Source organism: Epinephelus fuscoguttatus, linkage group LG3 (genome assembly GCF_011397635.1).
Source record: "Epinephelus fuscoguttatus linkage group LG3, E.fuscoguttatus.final_Chr_v1".
Lineage (NCBI taxonomy): Eukaryota > Metazoa > Chordata > Actinopteri > Perciformes > Serranidae > Epinephelus > Epinephelus fuscoguttatus.
This window is the reverse complement of record NC_064754.1, coordinates 29493048-29517617: the sequence shown is the minus strand read 5'-3', so window position 1 is coordinate 29517617 and position 24570 is coordinate 29493048. Positions and strand designations below refer to the sequence as shown.

The following is a 24570-nucleotide window of genomic DNA, read 5'->3' as shown; positions in this document are numbered from 1 at the left end:
TGATTTTTGAAGCATAGATGCAAACACCAGAAAAAAGCATAAAACTGAGTCCAGGGAATTGATTCTGTTCTGTAGTCTCATTTACCCACTTGTCAGCAACTTTTTTTAAGGCACATACAAGCTTCAAAGCTTACAGTGGGCTATTTACTGGCATATTTTATGTTGTAAAACAAAATGTGAAAGTCTCTTAAGCTTGTGTTAACCACAGACCTTAAATCAGACATCTAGCCAAAAACACATTAGAAAAAACCATTGACTTCAAGACGAGGAAACCGGGAGCGCTAAAATGCTAACTCATGTCTGGGCTGTAGGAGTCATTCCTGAACCAATCTATTGTCTCCAAGGCTAATTTTGGAGGAATTCTCAAGTTTGTGGTGGATTTCAAAAGCATCAGGACTTCATTGCCACCTCCGTCCTTAGTGGAAATGATTCTTTTTACTATCTGTTTCATGAATGAATGCTGCACCACCACCTTGCCCAAATACCTGGCAGCAGGAGCGCTTGAGGGATTCGCATCAATTTGTAGTAGAGCCTCTGGGTGTAATCGGGAGCTGTCATCAATAAGGAATAAGCTGTGAGGAAATTTGGGTAAATGATGGGTTTAATAGATACTGAGGTCAGCGGAAGACACAACAAGAAAGCAAGAAGCCGACACTGAGTGGTAATTAAATTATTATTTACAACATTAACTGCCACACTGCGTGCATGTGGCTGCACAAAAGAATATGATAGAGGCGGTGGCAAGTTGCCAACAGTCATTTCTGTATTTTATTCCTGTCATGGCTGCCCGCCATCCAAGGCTAGCCTGAGGGTAGCAGAGAGTAAGATCTGAGAGGAAGATGTTTCTCATTTGATGTCATGAAATACTTGGCATATAGAGAGTCTAATTCAGTTCAATTAATGAGAAGTTCAGGATACTTTGAATTCTTTGTTTTCTGCTTTCTATTGAAGCTTTTGAAGCAAGAGGGACTTTCCCACAATGTGCGTAACCTTTCCTTGTCCTACAGCTAACCCTAGTCTGCAAGTTGCAGTACTTTTTTTTTTTTTTTTTTACTTTTCAACTCTAAATATGTAGCTACCAGCGGCCGGTTTTAGCTTCGCACAAGGACTGGAGACAGAGGCAGGGGTTCTTTTTGCACTTTCCAGCTAAGCTAACCAGCTGCTGGCGGTAGCTTCATATTTAGCCTACAGTAGAAACACTGAAGTCTCTGCAAGAAAGTGAATCATATTTCCCAAAATGTTGAACTATTTCTGTACAGAGTTAAATACTGAACTGAAGAATGTTAACACTCTGGTCAGAAAAGTTCACTCGAATGCAGGCCTGCTGTATTTCACCGTGTACTTTAACTAAATCATATTAAGCATTCATATCAGTGAAATGTTTGGTTAAGTATTAGTCATGCTGGCAACAGTTAAACCGGAGGCTGACGTCTGTATCAGCAGGAATGTTGATGTCTCAGGGTCAAAAAGTCCATTAAGGGGCTGCGGAGAGAGGGAACATTCTTCACTTGACTGGCGGACTCTATTCTGGAGCAGTGTTAGGTTTGACACACAAGCTGAGAGGAATGCCTAACGTCTTTGCTAAAGGTCTCAGACGCCGTATGGCATCAGACCTTACTGTGAAAGTTTTCAAACTTTGCCCGAGCTGCAGCGAGGCGTAGGAACAGTTGAGAGGTGGAGAGTGGAACAAGACCAAATACATTTCAGGGGCTTTCAGGCCCTGCCAAGCATGAGATTGATGTGATTTTTTTTTTTATCCATTTGCATGGCTCTGAGTTTAGTCCTCCTGTCAGTCCATTCCAAGCATTAAAACACAGATACAATAAATAATGTCTCCTAGTTTAATAAGAAAGCACATGGCTCTGATTGTAGGATGGCTGAAAGGTGGGAGTCCAACAGGTAGGGCTGGTCTGAGTAACCACAGCCTACATACAAGATCCTGAAGAAGAGGTCGGACCTACCTGGGCAGGGCTCACAGTGATTACAACAGCTTAGTAGCCTTCTATATACAATGTATGCTACCATGACAGTGAGTTTATACAAAGAATAGGTTTGATCCTGTTGCATTTTTCTGCAGTGACTGTATAAGTGACCACATTCACTTCGAAAACTTCCCATGTGCTGGGTGGATGTGTGTTGGAGCAAATCCCAGCATGCACTGGGTGGAGAACCCCAAACCTAGATATGTTTAAAGAAGCACATTGTGTGGAGATTCCTGTTAAGATACACAAAAACTCAGAGAGCAACGACCCAGTGAAAGAGCTACTGATCAAAACCACTCAGAGGCAGAGTGAGGCATATTTTCCCCACAAAACTGCTACTGACTGTAAACACCTACTGGAGGATGACTCTGATTTTCCAGATCCTGTAAGTTTGTGTGAATGTTCCTGAAAGGCTCACAATAAACTTCAACAAAGGTGCATTCATTGCAGCAGCCATAAAAACGCAGTAGTAATATAAACTTGATGCTCTGTGTGGACAACTTAATAACCAGCACTTAGAATGGAAAAAACTCGGCAACAAGTGAGATGTTTCAGTCAATAAATGTAACCAGAGCAACTACAAATTACATATGAATAAATAATAATAAAGGACAGAAATTAAAAGTGTGGATGCATATTGGCACTGAACGATAAGCAAACAGCATTTTGAGATTTAGGTCATTTAAGCCACAGACTGAACTGGGCAACTCCCTTTTCTCGTAGTTAATGCACTACTGCCACCAAGTGCTGGTTTCCTATGCCTCCTCATCTTACTGACCCCAGACCTCATACCCCTGTCATCACATCTCACAGGTCTTTATTCTATCAATCCATTTGTTCCTAATGACTTTATGTCATTATTTATTTGTTTCTGTTTTAATTATTCATTCATTCATTTTCCATAACCACTTATCCTGTTAGGGGTTGCGGGGGGGGCTGGAGCCTATCCCAGCTGACATTGGGCAAGAGGCAGGGTACATCCTGGACATGTCGCCAGACTATCACAGGGTCTGTTTTAATTAGTGTTTTTTAAAAGTACCAATATACTGGGACCCAGTATTACTGAGGTCATGTTTGCCATGTGCCCCCAGGGAGGATGACTCAGCCAGCCATTCTGAAGGAGACAGGCACAAATTACCTAATGTGCAATGTCAATGATCCTAAATGACAGTACTTCATTCCCAGCATGAGGATTACGAATGAATGTGTCACATAGTCAACAAGACAGAATAATTTGCTGCACCTTGTCAGAGCCAAAACCACACAGCTGTTTATCATGTCTCAGAATATGCTGGCACATTCCAAAATGAACATCATAAATCAACAGATTCACTGTCTCAATACGCTGGAGTTTATTGAGACTTTGCTGACATCTCTCATGTTTGATGGAAAAATCCAGGAAGGATGTTTTTAGACACTTTACGGACAGCTGCATTTAAAAATATAGCTATTTATTTCCATTTGAAAAGATTGTGTTTGTAGCAAAAAAGGTTGAATCAGCTGTGGAGTTTTGTGTTAAATTTAAGAACCAGGCCTTACAAAAATATTAAACTCAAGTGAGACAGGGCTGACTGCTAGCAGGGGCACCAATGATGGTAGACTACTCAACTCAACAAGAGTAAACAAGTGAGTAACTCTGACATTAGCTGAGGCAGAAAACCTCCTCAGGTCAAGAAGTATTCACTGACTACAGCGACTATCTGTGCTGAGTATGTAATGGTGTCAAATTGCAGCCTGGGGGCACTTCTAAGAGCAAGCTCTGCAAATCAATTCTGTCATCATGTTCATGCTGTGAAGTGTTTCTGTCTTTTTTCCCATGACAGTACTGCCACCTAGAGGGCAGGAGCAGCAATGGACTGTTTTCAGTGAAGAAACTCTGTTAACGTCACAGCATGACATGGCTGTGTTGACCAATAAACCTTCAGAAGCTGCACATTAGACATTAGACTGACCAGATGTTGTAGACAGTTTGCTTCATGTTGTGTTTCCAATTTTTGGTTAGATGTCACAAATATATTTTGTTATGTATAGACTTTGTTCATTAACCAATATGTTCTGTATTCTTTAATTTTATACAGTATGAGGGAAAGCAGTTTTTCACCACTTTCCAAAAGTGGATGTTTTATCTGCTTGTGACTAAGAAAGGGAAGAAGTCCTATCCATTGTTCCTGTTTAACAGTGAATCCGTTATTCAGATTCACAACATACAAAATGCAGTGTAACACACTGTGTTAGTTTCAGTACCTTGGTAAAAAGCTGGATAAGGTTTTACTCTGCAGGTTACATTTCCTCCCATTGCAGGATTATCACTAAATGAAGCCATTACACTGATCGTAAGACCATTCTTAAACAGTAGTTTGAGCTACATTCCCCACCAACACACTGACTACACAAACATTTTGTTGTCTAAATTACAGCCATGATTAAAGGAACTCTTCATGATATTCGGAGCATCAATATAGCAGCAAACCACTGTTAGCTATGTAAAGATATAGTGGAGTAATGGTGCCCTGAGCTGAGAGTGATATCATGGCGGCAGCGGCAAAGAAGCGTAGCGCCCACCCTCCTGTGCCCCCCAATGTTAACACCATTACTTCTGTCAGCACTGTTGCTGATATTAGCACTTACCACACTGTTGGCATCATAAGCTGCTAGCCACCTCCATGTTGAGAGCTGTGTGCAGACAACCTTTGATACACAGATATGCTCCGACTCTCTCACATAGAGCTCCTTTAAAGGGACTGTGAGAAAGTCAGAGCGAATCAGTTGTCTGGACACAGATCTCAGCATGGAAGTGGCTAGGCTGGCTCGCAGCTAACAGTGCTAACTCCATAAACAAGGCTAAACAAAGGTAACAGTGCTAACTGTGACAGAACTAACTGTGTTAACCAGAGGAGAACCAGTTGTTGGGGTGCTAGGCTTCTACGATGACGCCAGCCCAAAACATAGTGCAAAGGGCAGGGATGAGCTAATCAGTGGGATACTCATTCACTAACGTGCACGCACAGTTGGATCAGCTTACCAAAACAAACCACAGTAGAACTGTTAATTCTTTGCCAACTACATTGATAATCGATTAATCGGCTTGAGTAGTAACACAAAAAAAGGTCAAAATTCTGAGATTCCAGATTCTTAAATGTGAAAAGTTTCTGGTTTCTTTCCTCCTCTGACAGTAAACTGTATATAACTGGGTTGTGGACAAAACCAGACATTTGAGGACGTCATGTTAGGCTTTGGGAAACGAGTATCAAGTAATCAAGAAAATAATCACCAGATTAATTGACAATACAAATAATTGTTAGTTGCAGCCTTAAACTACAGATAAGCTCAGATTACAACGTACACAGAGGAAGTGTAATTTCATTCTCTGCTCAGGACACCCTCACTCCAACATATCAGTACATAGTTGTTAGCACCATTACTAGTGCTCTGAATGTTGCATATGCATTATACTTGTAATTAAATAAAAAACACACTATTTATTCCCTTTGTTCAGTTTGTTACACATGCAAATAACAATAATTAATATAAAAACAGCTGACTTCTGACAAGTTTAAGATATAGGTCAATGTCCTCTAATGACCTTTGAACAGTTTAAAACCAAACCTTAAACAGAAAATTTCCCCTATTTTGTGTCTTTAAAAACTGCAACTGCAATCATAAAAGACGCATCGAGTCATTTATTATCACTTTAATTTTTATAGGGGAACCACAAGTACTTTAAAAGAAGGTTATACAGCGCTGTACATTTGGGAGCAGTACTGACAGACTTGATAGTCTTATCGTCTCCCATTAAATACTATTCATTTAAATGTTCTATATTATTATAATGATACAGTGATACAATAAAAGCTTGTGTAACTGGTCCTGCAGCTTTTCTGATATGTCGATATCATTTTTGTTGGGACTGTTGTTTCCTTGTCATTTTTTTTTCCAAAAAAGGAAAATAAAAGTTATGATCAAAAACCATACGACAGGCAGAAACTGCCAGGCTGTAATCCTGTATGACTCCCAATTCACTCACACAATAGAGAGAAAGAGAGACAGAGAAAGGGAGAAGGAAAAAAAGGAGATACAATTTTCATGTTCTGAAGGCTGGTCCGTGATGGAAATGGGCATCAGTTCATAGCGAGGCGCAGAGAAGCACAAGATATATCTTTGCACTTTCTGCAGCCTCGACTCTGACTCTGCCTGTCCATCAACCCGCTCGAAGGCTCATTTCCATAGCTGTGTGCTCAGAGTCTGGCCCGATCCAGTGGCGGCCCATCCACCCATAGCTGACGGAGGTTGGCCGAAGGCCATCTGGCCACCTGCGCCGTTCAGAGTCAACCCTGACATCTGTTGATTCACCTGAGGAAGTTGAAGAGATCCGTATGAACGCTAAAGCACAACAATGTGGACTGAAATCTATAATATCTGACAGTAGTCTGTGTTCTCTGTAGTCTCACTAGGAAATATGGAAGTGAAAGTATGCTTCTGAAAAAAAAAAACTGCAATCAAAAGTTGAGCTCAAACAAAGTTCCCCCTCCATCACCTCCTCATTTCACTTCACCCTTTACTGGCTTGCATTGGTGTCTCGTTTCTGCCCTCTAGAGGTCATGAATAGACTACTGCAGTTCTACAGACTATCCTCTATGGTGGCCCTGAGAGCTCAACATACTGCAAATTGAGAAAACACATGGAAACAAAACAAAAGCAAATGAAGAAACTTCTTCACCAACTTCACAACACATGCAGTATTTAGAAATCATCTTCATTAACTTGACGACACAAGAAAAATCAACTTGACATTATTAATGTGCAGCATTTAGAACAAGTGCTGCGAGAGGTATCCAGTTTCCATGGGGCACCAAAAAGTGATGTGTGTCTGGACTCTGGAGCGCACAGCAATTGTTGCTGTTTGTGGATTATGAAGTTATAATGTCAGTGGTCTTGGAAAAAATCCAAACATTTTAACATTGTGAATGCAGGATTCAGATGTTACTGCAAATATCTGCTGTTAACCTAGCATCAAACTTTTACTTATTATTATGATATGTGTGCTATAATATGTGAGTCACGTGATCACAATGACACATAACCAACTTCAATAACTTCATAAGCATCCAACCATGTCAACAAGCATGTCCCAGCTGTGTGCATCACTTTTTAGGATCCCCTAGTGACACTTTCTGTTGTGTATTGCAATGCTGTGCATGTGTCGTCTTATTGTTTTTTTTGTGTCATCAAGTTGATGAGGATGTTTTGTAAATGCTGCACGAGTTGTTAAATTGGGGAATTTTCTTCATTTGCTTGTGTTGTGTCTTATTTGCATGCGTATTTGTTAATTTGCAGTGTGCTGAGCTTTCAGTGCCACTATAAACTACACCCCCATTATTTATCATGCAATAATCCTTAGAGGGTGCCGTTTTTGCAATTAATGTAAACAAATCATCATGCTTAACTCTGTTGTACTTGTAGAAAAAGAATACAACACTTGCTAACTAAATTTACAGAGACAAAAATGTTTTTCAAAGAAGTAATATTTATCTTTAATTTCCTGGTGCGGTTTCATCATCAAACACTCTGAGTATCTCATCCATTTCTTTTGTGCATTGTAGAGTAAGAGCATCTTTTAACAGCACACTCAAAATTATGTTTTTCATTTTATGCGATCTGGCTGTTTAGAGAGTACTTCATTTTGCCACATTTGGGGCACAGCTCCTGTTTTAAAGTCTTGGCTTGTGCTGCCATCTGGAGGCTGCTGGATGCTCTGTCAACACCCTGTACAGTAACACATTTCACAACGTACTGCTGTGCAATGCATCATCACAGCTGGGTGAAACTAATCACACCTGACAAACACTTGAACACAACCTTACAAAACAAAATTTAGTGTGAAGTTGCATTTTAAATAACATCTTAAAATGCAAGCAATAGAGCTTTGATGTCTCTCCATACCTGACCCATGTTCCACTGAGCCTGCTGCCCAGGCTGGATGGCGTACATGCCCTGAGCAGGCATCATGCCCGCAGGCAACGCACCGCCCTGTGGTCCCATCATCCTCGGTGCCATGCCCATCACACCAGTGGCTGGCGCATTCCCCATGAAGCCATTAGGCATAGTCATCCCAACCATCATGCCCGGACTGGGCCCCATCATGGCTGCCCCGCTCTGAGCCATCATGGCACCCATGACGGTTGTAGGTGGCATGGCTGTGCCCATGCCAGGGAAGGCCTGATAACCACCAGTGGCCTGGACAGGAAACTGCATCTGTGAGGGGCCCATGAACATGCCAGCTGAGGGGGGAGGAAGACAGAAACAGAGGGAAGACTGTTATGTACACAAATACAGTGTTTCCCACAGGTGTGAAATATACCTGCTGGCACGAAAATGGTCTACTACATGTGACAAACAAGTGTGTGTGACCGTTGACACAATACTTTGATGTGCTTTGATGTGGGGGTAAAAATCAGAAGAACTGTAACTCCAGGTGAACAGCGGGGAGAGAGGCAGGAAAATCAAAAGGTGTGGCAAGCATGGGACATAACATTTCTATCATAGCCTAAATAACACATCCTTTTTATCATTTATTATAGATAATGAGTGTGTTTTCTTGCCAGAGAAAATAGACCAGACTATTAGACCAACTATCACGCAGCTCACATGCCAGAGACATACTAAGAGTGTTTCTACCTAGGTTACCTAAATCTGAACCAACCATGAAGGTGGGGCACTACAGGAAGCATGTTTAACAGGAGGGAAACACCACTCGACAGGGGAACAGACAGAAGAGAGATGTTAAAAAAAAACCCTGTGTGGTGTGAAAATGCGTGGTGGCCAAACATACTTTGGCGGCTGTTAATATACTGGCTTAACCAGGTAAAGTCCATGTGTGGGAAACTCTGAAATATGACTTTCAAACAAGTATTCAAATGTGTGAAGCGTGAGACGTTTGGTTGTGTTTGTTTAAAGAGCCTGTTGATCAGGATGAGATGTTTGGAAAGCTCTGTGGGACTGTGTTGGGACATACACGCAGGTTTCTACTTGCTCCTTGTGGATTCAGGTTAACGCATCTGCAAATTTTAGCATTAGCTTTGTGAGGAAAATGTTACTCATGTCTGGGGGTTTCCGAAGACTGAGGCCTTCACAAAATTAAGATAACTGCTACTATAGCATTACAACAAGACAATTATTACATGTTATACATAACAAAAATAATATGTTAAAAATAATAAAGTGACTCTGGACATTTCACATTATTTCACAATGCCTGCGTCCTCACCAGCGGGGGCCTGTTGGGACATGCTGTTGGTTCCATACAGGGACAGGATGGAGTCCTTGGACAGGGGCTTCTTGGCATTGTCTTCAGTTTTAGTGGTGCTACTGCTGTCGCTGAACAAGTCCAGGTCTCCCTGCCCTGACCCTGAGCTGGCTCCGCCTACTGCTGCTGTTGGAGCTTGTGTTGGAGTGCTGGCCGCATTACTGGAGCTCACCTGACGGGAGAAAAAGGTTTTGAACACTAGGTTATAAGTATAGAATAACAGTGATTCACTTGTTTAAAATACACCTGAAACATCAGCAGCTCAAATTCTTTACAGTTATTAAAAACAACACAATCCTAGTACAATGGCTGGTCCACGGTTCACTCCCTGGGTGCTGTCCTGACAGAACAGGTTTCAAATTAACAAATAATCATCATCAACAAACATTCTGTAATTAAATTAAATTACACTTAATTAAAGTTTATGACCTGGGTGCCTTAGTGGCAAACAGCCATCAGCTGCTGTTTGCCAAATTTGACAGGATGGTTTCCATATTTTATGCATTTATAAATGAAGTGATAATGGCCTGTCCTGCATAATAATACCACATATTTCAGTTGTGGCATGTTGGTAGAAGGCTTGGGCGGTAACTATTTTTTTCATACCTACATAGCTTCCTGACATTTCACTGGAGTACACGGTATATGGTGGTATGTGCTAAAAAACAACAAGAATGGAATGATGAATAGACAGGAAATAAAAGCTCTTCTTGCTGGAGGACCTGATGACACTTGTTGCCGCGGTGGATGCCGACACATCAGTGTGCTGAACAGAAACGATGTGTTGAATTAAATCATGTGGCTAATAAATTGCTTTTGTAGTTGGTAGAAGTTATTTGGGGCAATACTCCCAAACACGGATGTAGGCATTTTTTTTACTAGTCCTGTAATGTTATTCCCACCACTCGTAGCTGCCATCTGATCTGTCTAAGCTCAGCTGCTTGTTCCACCTGTAGAGACTGACCTCTGGTGGCGCATGCTGTGCATAACATCGCCTCAGTACAACATCTCCATCAGTTTAATAGAAAAAGGAGCATCTGTGTTTTTGATGGTACTGAAGATCAAACCTTCGGGATTTCTAAATACCCTGTAATACCTCGATACTGCCCAAGCCTAGCTGGTGGGCTGGTAAATGCCCTAGACAGAACATCAAGTTATTTCCTCAGTACTACCTGTGCCGTGACAAAGCAATAACAATATCTAGAGTAAATATTGTACACACCACAAACTTGTTTTACGGCTTCCATCTCTGGGTTTATGTCAGTCGGACAAAGCAAACATCACCATGAGTTTTTAAGATCTTGATGATGGGCATTCATCACCATTTTCACAGTGAATGATTCATCAAAATAATACTGAATGAACCGTAATGAATATATTCATCGATGGCAGCCCTATTTAAATGTTTAGCCAAATGATTGCCTCATTAGCTGCGTTCATTTTTCTGTCTGCTTCTCTTTCACCGTCTCTCAGTAATGGTGTTGCTGTCTTGTGGGCTATTGATGTTCCTAGTTATCATTTGACTTTTTATTTTCTGCTGCACACTTAATTTCAGTTCTACAACTAGACAACCATTACTGTCAAGCCCTCCTGAGCAGCATTCAGAAATTAGTACTAAACCCGGACAGGGGAATTCTTACTGGGTTTTACCTGAGAAAACTGAGCTGCGGATGAGGACGCGGGGAGGGGGTTGGACACCATGGGGCCGAATATATCCAGGTCATTGTTGTTCTGGCTTGTGCTCGTGCTACCATTGTTAGTTGATGCAGCTGCCGGTACGTCTGTGACAGAAAGGTGAAAAAACTGGTTTTACAGGTGGAAATGAAGCTTTCACAACTGAGAGAAAAAAACACTGTAAGGCTATCCAAACAGAACACAGCACAACTCTCTGATGACTTCCCAATAATATTCCACCTGAATTCACAGAGAACTTATGAAAGACCATAAATAAAATCCTAATAAAATCTGTAATTGCTGTGAAAAGTGGTGCAACACAAACTCATGCTCGTGTTTGCTGATGTGAGAATATGTGTTGTCTGTATTTATGTAATTGCAATGCCCTCCTGCAGCTGCAGAACTGCCCGCACAGTAAGCATAACGGTTAGCACAATAAAAAATTAATCAGCTTATCCTCATTAGCTCACTGGCCACAAAACTAAAATAACAGTAAACATGCCATCCAAATAAAGCAATGCCCCTCCAGGCCAATCAGTAGCATAAATATGTCATCTTACAATAAACTGTAAATGAAATTATTGTAATGAATTATTCCTCAGTATCCAGATTCAGTCACTAATGTCGGAGCTGTCTCATTGAAAAGATAGATGAACAAGTACACACGTGAACAGACAAAATATAACTTCTACTTCTACTCCACTATTGGATCATGAGAAACGAGACATTTTAGGCCCTGTTTACAGATATTTTTCTAAACTGACACTATCCCCTACATTTTGGCCTCTGGTCCACACACAGACAGAGGGTCTTAGTTTTGGGAAACAATGATGTCATCTCCTTAACATGTGTACATCACTTGTTGCTTTGTGTAATCAGCATGTGCCAGAAACAACAACAACAACAACAACAACAACAGTGGTCTACCAGTTTGATTATGTTTTGTCAACACTGCTTGGTCTAATGACTACTTTACACTTAAACTTAGTAATGCTGCACTACTTCACGGATGAATGGAGCTGTCTGCTGTGCCCGGTGTTATCTGGTCCACCAGAAATGACAGTTTTGGACCAGGCCCAGTTGAACCAGCAGATGGTGGGACAATTTCAAGAGTGGGATTGTTGTCAACAAGGAGTGGAAGTAAAACTTTTGCATGTCCAGAACATCGCTCATGTCGTTGAGTGAGTTCCTCAGTCCTTATATTAACAGGGAATCAGTGGTGGTTTGGAAAAAGGTAGTGTTAGCTTGCGCACTTTGCTGTCTTTGCAATAAGAGGAGACTGCTGACGACAGCTAAGGCCGGCAAGCTTTAAGGGCATTTCTGTGTTTCGTAAAAAAGGTCGTGTGTTTTTTTCAAACAAAGGGGGAAAATAATGTTTTAAAAAATATCTGTATATGTGTAGACAGGACCTTAATCAGAAGCACTATACATCCACACAAAAATATCCACTTAACTGCCATTAAGTGCTGCTGCAAGTGATCAAGCAATGGACGCATGAGGAAAACCTTTTCCATATGGTTGGCAGACGTGTGACATGAGCAGCTGTGACCAGTTGCATCCTTTTTTGTGTCAAATTGTCAGCCAGTTCACTGCATATTATTATACGGTTTGTCTCTTGTAATATTTAAGACTGATCCTCCAAAGACAAAGGTTCAAATGTGGATGTAAAAAACAAGAAGTTAGTAGTCAGCTGCAAACCTCAGTGACTGAGTCAGCAGCTTTAGCACTTCCTCTGACTAACTTACAAAAAAAGCCTTGCAGATGTTAACTGGTCATTTATTGTAGAGCAGCAGGAAAATTTTGTAGTTTGCACTGACAGCAACTTAAAAGAACAACAGACTTTCATTACAGTTCTGATACAGACAGCATCGCAGATGAGAGACTGGTTAGTCTGCAGAAACGTACAGTCACAGTGACTCGTGTTACACAACTGCTAGAAACTCACTGAAAGAGGAACACAGTGAGCCTTTAAAAGAAAGCACTTTCTCCGAAGCCCACAGCTTGATTGTTGTACATCAAGCCAACAAGTTTACAGTGACACAGGATTAAGACAGAGACAGTCATGGTTTGACTCTGCACGGTAAGGCACCAAAACGTCTCAGTTCAGTGCAGACACACTGAAAAACATCACACAGCATACACAAAACACCAAGCGAGAGTTAAAAGCAACCTGTGCTCATCATATCTATAGTAAAAATAAATAAATACTAAATATCAGTGTGAATATCAGTATTCTGAAATTACACAGCACCAAGCCCATTAAACATTCAAACTCCAGGCTCAATGAGTTTATCGCCATCCGATCACTTATTAGATCTGCAGAACTGGCAATAAAAAGAAAACAATTACAAGCTGAAGCCTTATTTAGCCCGACTCCATAAATATCTCAGACAGCACATTCATGAGGCACATTTCAGATGATTTTCAGTTTCCAGTAACACAAGACCTGCAGAGATACTCACCAAGGCCTAGAAGGTTCACAGAGGGCTCTGAAGTCTTAGCGGGGCTAATTTTGGGAACCGGCCTGGGCTCTTCACTCTTTAAAACAACACGAGTACAATAAGTAGGATAAAATCCATAAGGCACAAAAACAATGCTGAGGAGCAGGCCGTGTTTTAACAGCTCTACTCATGAAGGAATGTGTGTGAGATACTTACCTTGGTGTAGGATGACACCTTGCTCCCTCTGTCTGGCTCCCTCTCTTTCTTAGCATCCTTTGGCTGATAAACAAAACAAGGACTCAAAATGAACAACAGAAAAACTAATGCCAGCTTCATCTACTTCTGTAAAAAATGTGCACACTGCCTTTGAAAGCATTTAAATAAGAGCTACACGTTGTTTTAAAATGGATACATACACTGCTCCCATTGGTCACATTCTTGCTGTAGTATTTCTTCTTCTCATATTTATCCCTGATGAAGAATTCCACAGCTCTTAGGTCAAAGTTAAGAGAAAAACAGGCAGAAAACAAGCCATGAAATGACACACTTTAGTATAAACAGTATGGTTTGTTGAAGTTCTTTCAAGCGTTTCTGCTGATAGTGAAGGATACTGGTCTGTTTGAGGTCTTCTGAAGCTTTCTGGAAGGTTGGCCTCATAAAGCTGCCTGGCCTTGGTGTTACCCATATCCTGTATACTCTGAAACAAGAAAGGATGGAGGGGTAAATAGAAAACTGAGGCATGCTGAAATATGTCAAGGGACACTCTACTGAATTTAAATGACAATTAGTTAGTACAATTAGTACGACTCAGCCTGTGAAAACAGTGGTATAATGTCGCCTGTGGTGCAAGTGGAGCTTTTCTCACATATGAGGAAAAAAAACCCTTAAGAGATTAAAATTTTAATACCAAGCCTGTGCAACACAATAATGCACCATATGTATTTAACTTTTTTTAGGCACATCTGAATTAAACAATGCCAGGTCCTATATATTGGAGCTTTCCAAAAAGTGTTTTCCAGTTGAGATGATGACATGAATGTTCACGTTAACAGTAATTTGCAAGTTAAAAACTGTTTATTATGGTAATTTCAAAATGACATGAAGGAGGTATGCTCACAGACCCTATCAATTTGCATTATGGGAAGTGCAGCAGCCAGGATGTTTGAGACCTGACCCACACTAGGAAACAGGACTGAGTATTAAAAAATTACTATTCCAGCACCAATACCAATACCTGTGAGTGATGACAATACCAACTGAATGCTTCTTATGATACCTTTATATCTACTTTATTCAATACCCATCATGTGAATAGAAGTATTCACTTGCTTAATATGCCACCAGACGGGATGTCGGTGGCTTAGCGGTTAGAGCAGGTGCCCCATATACAAAGGCTCAGTCCTAGCTGCCGTGGCTCATGTTCGATTCCAACCTGCAGCCCTTTGCTGCATGCCGTTCCCTCTATCTCCCCCCTTCACGCTAAAGCTGTCCTATCCATTAAAGTGCCCAAAATAAATCTTAAAATGCCGCCAGGCGTCTCAGTTGTGTAGTATAGCCATATTCCCGAATGTTTTGGTGGCATCCTGAACTGCCAACACTGACAAATACACTGTGCTCAGCTTCACCACATCACTAGTCTCGCTCACCAGACCTTTCTCAAGAAAAGAAAGGTCTGGCTGGGCCGACTCTCACTTTAAGATTGGAGGAAAAAACGCCTCGGCTGCTTGTATTTCTTTCAACCAATCACAATCGTTCTTGGCGGTGCCACAGCAACGTTGTGCTTGCAAAAATATTGCCGGGGGAAACAGGTTTTGGTGTAACATGCCCACAAAAATATCGCCTACAGGACGCGAACCATGGCAGAAAAATGGCTACATCCCCACAAGATCAAACACCGCAAAAGTTAGTAAAGGACGTGTTGAAAACAGCTACACAACCAGAGGTGGTAGGGCGGGACTTCAGCGGGTGACTCGTTCCGCCCAATGAGAGGCTGATCTATGCAGCGAACTTCCGCCCACTCAGACTACCACATCACAGACTGTATGGGTGGTAGCTGCTACAGTAGGGGGGCAATCACTTCTTGAATTAAGTAGAATAACACTTACAATGATTGGCTGTGAGCTAAAATATAGGACAATAGCCATTTTTTCTAGATCTGGGTACAAATGGATCAAATGCAGGTATCGTTTGACTGGAGAAGTTCTGCTGTTACTTGGTACTGGAGTATTTCTGGTCAACACCTTTAAGGGCATAAAGTATCAACATCCTGCTCTATTAGAGACTAAAAGTTAGGATCTCTCACCCTCTGCTGAACAGAAGTTGCCAATTTTGTTTGTGTCTCTTGCAAGTTGCCAATTTTATTGAGGCGAGGTGCTAAATCTTTAAGAGTAATGGAACTATGCTGTATTGTGACAGGTCTAAGACATTGAAATGGAAAGGCTGGGTGTCAGTGAAGGACAGATATGCCCATGTAAAAGGATGCTGAAATCAATCGTCTTATGTCCCATACAACAAAAGAATTGCAATAATGTCTCACCAAAATTACTTAACCTGATTTAGTGTTAGGGTGATAAAGGACATCCTCTCACATCAGAGTACATAAGGAACAAAACAGTACCTGGATTTGTTCTGAGGTCCATTGGTCCAGGTTGACTGATTTGACTCTGGATATGTGTACTCCCAGATTCCTGTGGATGCCAGCACACCGGATACAGATAAATACTCCTAGATTCCAGGATGCCCATCTTGGACCTGATGAAGCAAAAAAAACCAAAAACAAAACAAGGCTGTTATTGGAATACAGAAGGATGTCTGACATTACATGTTAACATGTACGATCTTGTAGTGTCTTTAAGTGCCAAAAGCAAGCTCTACATTCTTCACCAATGACCTAACATGAAAATATGAGTCGAGCTCCTGCCACAGTTTGTTGAACACTTGCAAAACCCGACAGGAGAGCTGGAGGCGGCGGTGAGGGAGAGGCAGTGTGGGGAGCTTATGCAGATTTACAGAAGTTAGCTTGCTAGTTAGCCACTTAGTTTAGCTTAAGAGGAAGAGGTGTCAGCTGACTAGCCTGAACCAGTTACACACACTAGCGAGTTAGCTTAGCAATGCTAACCAGCGCATATGCTACATTGTTAGTTAGCGTTAGCGGCTGAGTCTGAATGAAAGTGTTGACTTTGAGTAGTGGAATTAGAAACATTTCCGACAGAGTGAGTGTCGCACCTTTCGCCTCGCAGTCGGCGCAGTACTTGTTGTCTTCCTCTCTCAGCATTTTGGACAGGATGGCCTGGTGCTGCTCGTTGAGTTTCTGGGCCTTCTCTCTCTCCGAGCGGGTCGCCATTGTCGCGGCTTCACTTGTACTTCCTTAATAAAAACAGAGCTCCAATTCAATCAGTCGACAATCGAGAAAAGTTTCTGATAAAAGACCATAATAAGAGTGATAGACGCCTCCGACTGAGATATGAAAACACCCGGAACCGGAATCCCCTCTCCGCCCACAGGAATTCTAACGCTGACGCGGCGGATGCAGCCGATTGGACGACAGCTCTGACGTCACCTGACGCAAACGTTTCTTATGAATTAAGTTTTACATTTTCTTAAGAAATTCGTTATCTGCACTAAAACTTCACGCACCAGCTCCTATTAATAATTGTAGCTGTAAAAATACCTGCTGGTTACCTAAATGAATAATGATTAGATTATCAATGAGCAATGATTGTTTCCTTTCTTCTAAAAACAACACCACATCTGCTGTTACCAAGTTTATTGAACAAGAAAATATATACAAACAAATAAACAAACTGACATATATACATTACATTGCTGGGGTATGTGAAATATTCAGAAAGTAAGTAATCTTTTAAGGGATCTGAACAAAAATGAAAACATATTTAAAGACAAATATAAACATAGATAGCCCATTGCTGATTAAACTCCGCCATTGAAAACAGCTATGAAATGAAATATGTAGCTCAGGGGTGTCAAACATGCGTTTAACCCTACTGAGTATTAATGTGAGTTAACATTCAAAGTCAAAATGTATGTCTTAACATTTAAATACTTTCATTACTTAAATTTAAGTGTTGACATTTTAAAAAGGACCCATGGTTATGTTGTACATACAAAACAGTTCTTAAAAAATACTTAAGTGCAGCCTGATTTGGCAAAATACTATCTTACAATGCACACTACAGTAAATCACTGCCCTCACAGCTCTCGCAGCAAAGCTACTCCTCATATCAGCTTACATAAATATACACAATGATAGCACTATACAGGCAGACTCAAATTAGAAGCATTAGCAGATAAGTGGTGCTTGAGATGCCTAATGCACCCGTTGCCTTAACAAAAGGTTTCCAAGCGGATCTTGAAGTTATTCTCTTGGTGCCTCACTGCAATGCCGTAGCGTAGCAGCATCTCTATGTATGGTGGCCAGAATGTGTTGTTCAATGTCACGTAGGGGTCATGTGGGGTCGTCAGGACCTGGTTCATGAGCAGCTGTGGGGTGCAGAACATAGAGGGAGACTGGGGTCAAGTAATGGTGCAAGGTGATGCAACTTAGAGTATGGAGGCAGGCGTTTACACGGACGCAGATCAATAGATTTGTTTTTTTGGTCTCTATTTTGACAATACACACTTGAGAGAGATGCTAGAAGAGATGAAGTGACAACAGTGCTGCCCCACAGTTAAAGACCAGATGTTTCTGTGCACATGGTATGTGTCACAGCTACCAGAACACTATAAGTGTTTTCAAAAAGAATTGAGTTTGAAAATGAAACAATGACAAAGATGTATGTAACAACATGACTATAATACATGTGCAGCACTGAGAGTTTGGAGAGCTGACTGCTGTTGACTTTGACAACATCTCTGTTCTCTAATTCAAGGAAAGGAGGGAGGAATGGACTGTGATACGCCTATTCACTTCCATCGAAATACAGTTACTTATAGTGCAGTCTTGATTTTTATGATTATCATTATAGCAGTAACAAACAACAAATGTTTAGGAGCTCCATCTCCATCATAAACCAGTGGAATGAACACAGTTTCTGCATCCCAGTAGAACATTTTCCATAGCAGACATGACTAGTTAGCACAACAAGAACAGGTGTGAATAACATTGATGATGGCTCTGTTGGCTGACATTAAATATAAGCATCTGTTAATAATATTATCAATTATGTCAAAATGTCTGCTATGATAAAGAACCCGCATCCTTCAATGACATGAAGATGCATCCCACAACACAGTCACTACCATCAAGAACTGTTGTGTGAACACCACTTGAAGATATTCATCATATCCAAGTGATAATTATTGATACACACTTTTATCCAAAGAGAGTATAAGTTCTATGATGTAGCTGCAAATCCTGCTCATGAAGGCTCTGCTCACAGAAAAGCTCAGTTTTTGATGTTGTTTTCTTAACGTGGAACACCCCTAACAAAACCCATGCCATTCATCTCAACTGTACTGTTGTAAGAGGTCTCAGCAGCTCGCAGTCCTGAGCAATTACACTAAAACTATCTGCACAACTGGGGGTCCACCAGGTGTAAGTGGTGGAATTTTCTGTTTTTGTGATTTGGGTGAATTTGCTTTTCAGCATTCACTCTTATCCTGACAAAAAAACAAACAGTCTTAAGGTATCAGGGTGAAAAATAATTATTTTGTGTCATTGTTGACAGAAAATTCATTATCTTATTATTCAGTTTCTTGAAATGTCATGTCAGAATGCGTCATTACAAGTACTTATTGACAGACAGCTAGCGCCTGCTGTTGATTAACAAAGCTAAATATTATTGTCAGCCAGCCCCACGAACATTACATGTTACATTAGCGTTAAGTCTCCACATAACTTGACACATAACATTACTGCAAATCTGGATTACTATTTATGACTTCGCACTTATCTGATATACAGTTAAAGGAACAGTTCAGAATTTTTGAATTAGGGTTGTATGAGGTACGTATCCATAGTTATTGTATTAGATACAGTAGATGGCTGGATACAGGCTGGAGTGGGACACAAAAGCTAGGCAGTGTTGCTATGGATGGGGGTCAGCAACAAAACATATTGTAGCCACCTAAAACAATCTATAGCAGTTTAGTGTACATTATACTAGGAATATTTTCACCACTTTACCTTTCTGTCAGACAGCCTATTCCGTCAGGGAAGCCGTTAACGCCGTTAATCCCCATTTATGCTCTTGTCAAAGTCACCAGACTTCATAGACAAAAACAGTCATTTTGGCTAGCTGAACACGGGAGTTGCTATTCTATTGCTGCCTCCATAAGTTGGTTAGTTTGTGTTATTGTGTGACTTCACTCAATCTGAACTAACCCTTTTAAAAGCCAAAGTCACGTAATAACACCAACAAAAATATCCGATTGAGGCAGCAGTAGACCAGCAGCTCCTGTGTTCAGCAATCTTAAATCACTTTTTTTCTCAATGGAGTCTGGCTTTGAAGAAAGCCATATAACGCATTCAGTCTCATCGGATATCGCTGTCTAACCTTAAACTGGTAGAGCAGTGGAAATATTCTCAATATAGCGTACACTTTAACTGCTATTAATTTTTTTTAGGTGTATATTTGACCATTGTGCACCACAACACCAAGGCAAACTCCTTGTATATGAAAAACTACTTGGCAATAAATCTGTATTATGATTTTTAACACTGACTGCTTTCACTTAAAGCTAGGGAAATCAATTGAACATCAAAGCTTGTTATGTAGTACTTAAAACCCACCTCAAGAATTTCATTAAGTGAAATCAGGTCTTCATCTAACTCCTGGGTAACGTTCTGAAAATGAAAACAAATCATGGTAAGATGGACTGGAGCAGTAACAGCAGATGTAAACAAGCTGCAAAATCACAGACGATCATCAAAGACAAAACAACACACTGCACCTTCTTTTTCTTGCTTGTGCTGGATTCATTCTGAATGAGAGGGACGTGCTCCTCCAGAACATCCCCCAGACACTCCATCAGCCTTTCCTGGTAGACCTTCATTTTCTGGATTTTCTCTTTGGTGTCCAGCAATACACTGTGGAATGTATGTCAACACACAAACACATTTTAGTCGATTAGTACATTTTTCAAAATAAAAATAGATTCACATTCATTCATTTTTGTAGAACTGCATTATTTTCCACGGTACTGTTCACATGCTTTGCTACCCTCCAGTGGAAATGCACCTCAGAACTTAAGCTCCTCTGGTTTAGTCGGACTTTGCCCTTACACTTACCTGTGCTCTGATGATTTCCCCTTTTCCATTTGAAGTCGTCTCACATGGTCATCGGCAGCTATCAGCACCTGTTCCTTCTCCTCCAACCACTTCTGTTCACTAAAGAAACAGAAACATTCAGAGCAAAACAACTGCAAAGGATCTTCCTTAAACTTCTGAAAAGCATGTACATACTCTGAGGAAAAACAGTGAGACTGCACTATGACTAAAGGATACGCACAGTTCTTTAGTTTCTCTCAGTTTGTCTCTCTTTGCTTCGTGACAAGAAACAACCATCTCCAGTTCAGAGCACAGCTTGAGCATCTGTGGAGAACAAAGTGGCAAAATGGATTGCAATAACTGGAGCAATGCATTTAAATAAGGAATTTCAATAAGACACATTCTTCAATGTTGCATTTCACACACACACACACACACACACACACACACACAGTACCTCCTCTTTTCCAGCTTGAAGTAAAACTTCTGAATTTGTTGCCAGCACTGGATGGAGTAAAAATACAATACAAATAAATGCATTTCTAAAATGCAAATTTTGTAATATCAAACATTAGATACATAAACCAATATAACAGTTTCAATTTGATTTGAAAGCCTGGAATCACTGTTTGATAAAGTCTCAAAGTCTGAAATGAAATCATCGCACCAGTTTCACACCAGGCTAAATTGCTCCTTTTGAAATGTGGAATGACATAAAACTGTAACTGTGGCATAAAACTGTGGTTCTGATTTGTGATATTCATACCTCTCTTGTAAATACTTTTATTACATTATGGTTACGGCTTCAATCACGGTGTGAATGGAGGACTTACAGTTCGGCTCCTCTGCCAGCCACTGCTTCAGCTCAGCCTCTGTTGCCATCAGTCGATTAACCGACTATTGGAGATGATATTCACAATGCACAAAAAAGGCTTCATTATTAAGGTGTTGTACATGATATAAACTTTATAATGCTCAAAATTCTGACCACTTGCTTTTTAATTGACAGAATTTGGATGTACTCTTTCTTTCAATAATTAATTGCCTTTTATATCTTAAACTCATTTTTGATACTCAAGTACAGCAAACATCAGCTGCTTTAAGACTTTTACTGAAGTAATATTCTAATATGTGACATTAATGTCTACAAAATCATTTTCTGGTAAGATATTTGTATTTTTACTCAAGTGCTGCTTTCAGGTACTTCATCCACCACTGTTTAAGAGTCACAGTGAGGCGGTGTGATATTTGTTTTTTGTGATATCATACACACAGGGACACGTTTGAGTGATGAGCAGTGTGTGTGTGTGAGATGCAAAACAACTAACACCGAAATACTACATTAGTTGTTCACATTTATAACACACATATGGGTTGTTATTGCTGTCTGCAGCTCTATCCCATTTTTTCTCATGAAGATTTCCCATAATGCATTAAATGTTTACAGTCTGTGGTGCAAAAACAGGTTTGATGAGCTTTTTATATTTATTGCAGTCCAAACTGTTCTTATGTAATCTGTCCCTCCCTGTACTCCGTCATGTTGTTGTGTAATTGATTGTGGATAAGTCAGACGGATCGGTAATTAAGCTTGCTTCTGTAAAGCTATTTAAGGTACATTTTCCTTATAATAAAGTGTGATATGAATATGAAGTTTTGAAGATAATGTTAGGGATTTAGAGATTTTACAGCAATTCATTCAAATTATTTTGTTCAAATGTGTTTTTCAAAAATCAGTGTAACCGGTATACCTCAGAAACTGTAAACAGAAAAAAAGAAACTTTTTTGAGACGACCGCTTGTTGAGGCCCTCCATGTTGTATCATGAAGAGATACTGCATATCATAAAACTACAACAATTAAACAGCCAGTCTCTTTTACTAGCCCGCCGTGGCTACACTTTGACAAATAAAGGATTGATTTAAATAAATAATTTGATTGTATTTTCCATCTTTGCTTAGCAACAGTTTTGTGTCAAAAGAATTAAAAGCCTGTCCTGTCCCAGAGTTCAGTGATTTAAGCAAATAATAGGACGCGCTACTAATTGAAGTTTTACGGTATAAACTGAAAAGCACATCAATGAATGAACATGTGAAGTCATCTCACCTGCTCTTGAGGATCCTCACAGAAGTCTGGTTCACACAGTATAATCTCATTCTGAAGCTGCAACACAGAGAGACACAGTCTGCAGTTTGGAGCTTCTCTGCACACACAGTGACTGGCTATAAAGGAGTGAACATGAGTTTACCTTTTCCAGCTGAGCAAACTGATCCTCACACAGGTCCAGCAGCTCAGTCTGAGCAGCCTCTGACAGCTCGGCTGCTGCCTGGGCGCCTGACTTCACTTCACCCTGAATACGGAGACAGAAAAGGACAAAGGGGTGTCGACTTGGATTTTGGTATGTTTTTAAATACCGCGTAAAGCACGGACAAAGTTGGTACAGTGAATGGGTGAGGTGTTAGCTAGTTGTAGCTCGTGGTGGAGAAGTAAAAGTTGACATTAGCTAGTTTAGCTTAGCGGCGACGATATTACCTGTAATGGCTGTGAAAACACCGCCCTTCACATCACTGGGTACATCTGCACTACAAGGCTGAGTCAGAGGACATGTTGACTTACCATAATTTGAAGATACCACTCTTTTTTTATCCAGGACGCGAACAACAACAGACGTTTCTTTTTCAAAATACCGCCAACACTGATGACGTCACGTCTGCGACAGAGCTGACGCTGCGCAGGACTACGCATGTGCGAGGCGGCCAGACCTGCTGCGGTCATGTAGAGTAGTTTATTCTCGGAGGGGAGAAGGTAAGTGAATAGAAAACTTTTGCTTGTGGAGATTAATGTGACAATGCAGACAACATGAAGCATCTATAAGAAGATGTAAAAACCTGCAGCAAGTAAGACACAAGTCTTCAGCACTGGGTGGCTGATTGCTTCCAAACTATTTCCAACAAAACCAAAGCCTAGCATAATTGCAGGTGGTTTAAGTAGGCTAATACAAGTAAAATAAATAGGCTACACAAATAAATAGAAGGTTCACTTAAGTATGACTTTGCAGTACTGGTGATTTCTCAGCTTGTCATTGTATAAAGTATGATATTTTGCTGTAAAGTGAACATCCCAACATATACTGTAAAACTTTTTTTAAAAACCTAGTCCCACTTAAACACCCAGTCCCTTTTACTAGCATGGTGAGGCTACACATTTTGACAAATATGCCTGTCTCAATTAGATGCCTGGCCTGGTAAAACCAGGTTGTTGGCTACCTCAAATTATGTATCCATTCCTTGATTACCCTGTAAGTTATTCATATTCCTTTAGTCTATTAGGGTCCTAAGATCCTAAGAAGGGTGCTGTAATCCTAGCATGCCATGACTCAATCTCTCTCTGATGTGCTGTCTGTTGGAGCTAGATCAAATAAATAATTCATAATTGATATTTTATCTGAAGCCTAATTTTTATACAAGTAATATTCATACTGGTTTTAAATCAACAGTTTGATTGTATTTTCCATCTTTGCTGAGCAATAGTTTTGTGTGAGAGAAATTAAAGGCCTGTCCCATATAGACGCCTGTCCCTAATGTAGGCCTGTTGATGTCAGTGATTTAGGCAAATATAGCCCAGGCTACTAATTGAAGTTTTACAGTAAAGTATCAATGTGATGAGATACAGTATTCTGTTAAAGTGTTGATGTAACAGTAATAATCCTATTGTAGCATTTTACTTTGGATGGCCTATATTTTAGTTATAACACTTTTGCACTCTCACTTAAATGAGTTTTTGAATCCCTGACTCTCAACTTGTGGAGTAACTTGATGCACTTATACTTATAGGGCTGAACAAAAGATCAAATCTCAGGTGATGCAGTTTCCACCACTGCTATAGTTGCTACACATAGGCTATTTTTTGTCCGAGTCTCTCATTCATTACACTCAGACTGTAAAAC

At 40.5% G+C, this 24570-nt stretch overlaps 2 protein-coding genes across 2 annotated transcripts; both read right to left on the bottom strand.

The window, feature by feature from the left end:
• Window positions 1-5658: 5658 nt before the first annotated feature.
• LOC125885417 (stromal membrane-associated protein 1-like) lies at window positions 5659-16908 on the bottom strand. Its single transcript, XM_049570922.1, has 10 exons — window positions 16626-16908; window positions 16018-16151; window positions 14012-14097; window positions 13817-13892; window positions 13617-13679; window positions 13422-13497; window positions 10936-11066; window positions 9247-9457; window positions 7923-8260; window positions 5659-6332 (listed from the first exon to the last, which is right to left on the bottom strand). Exons 1-10 carry the CDS (start codon window positions 16741-16743, stop codon window positions 6198-6200), a joined length of 1368 nt encoding a protein of 455 aa, XP_049426879.1. The 5' UTR covers window positions 16744-16908; the 3' UTR covers window positions 5659-6197.
• A 250-nt stretch (window positions 16909-17158) lies between these two features.
• Window positions 17159-23349, bottom strand: cenpk (centromere protein K). Its single transcript, XM_049570933.1, has 10 exons — window positions 23241-23349; window positions 22873-22974; window positions 22731-22787; window positions 21462-21525; window positions 21086-21132; window positions 20870-20952; window positions 20650-20748; window positions 20313-20448; window positions 20152-20205; window positions 17159-17900 (listed from the first exon to the last, which is right to left on the bottom strand). Exons 1-10 carry the CDS (start codon window positions 23241-23243, stop codon window positions 17745-17747), a joined length of 801 nt encoding a protein of 266 aa, XP_049426890.1. The 5' UTR covers window positions 23244-23349; the 3' UTR covers window positions 17159-17744.
• Window positions 23350-24570: the final 1221 nt, after the last annotated feature.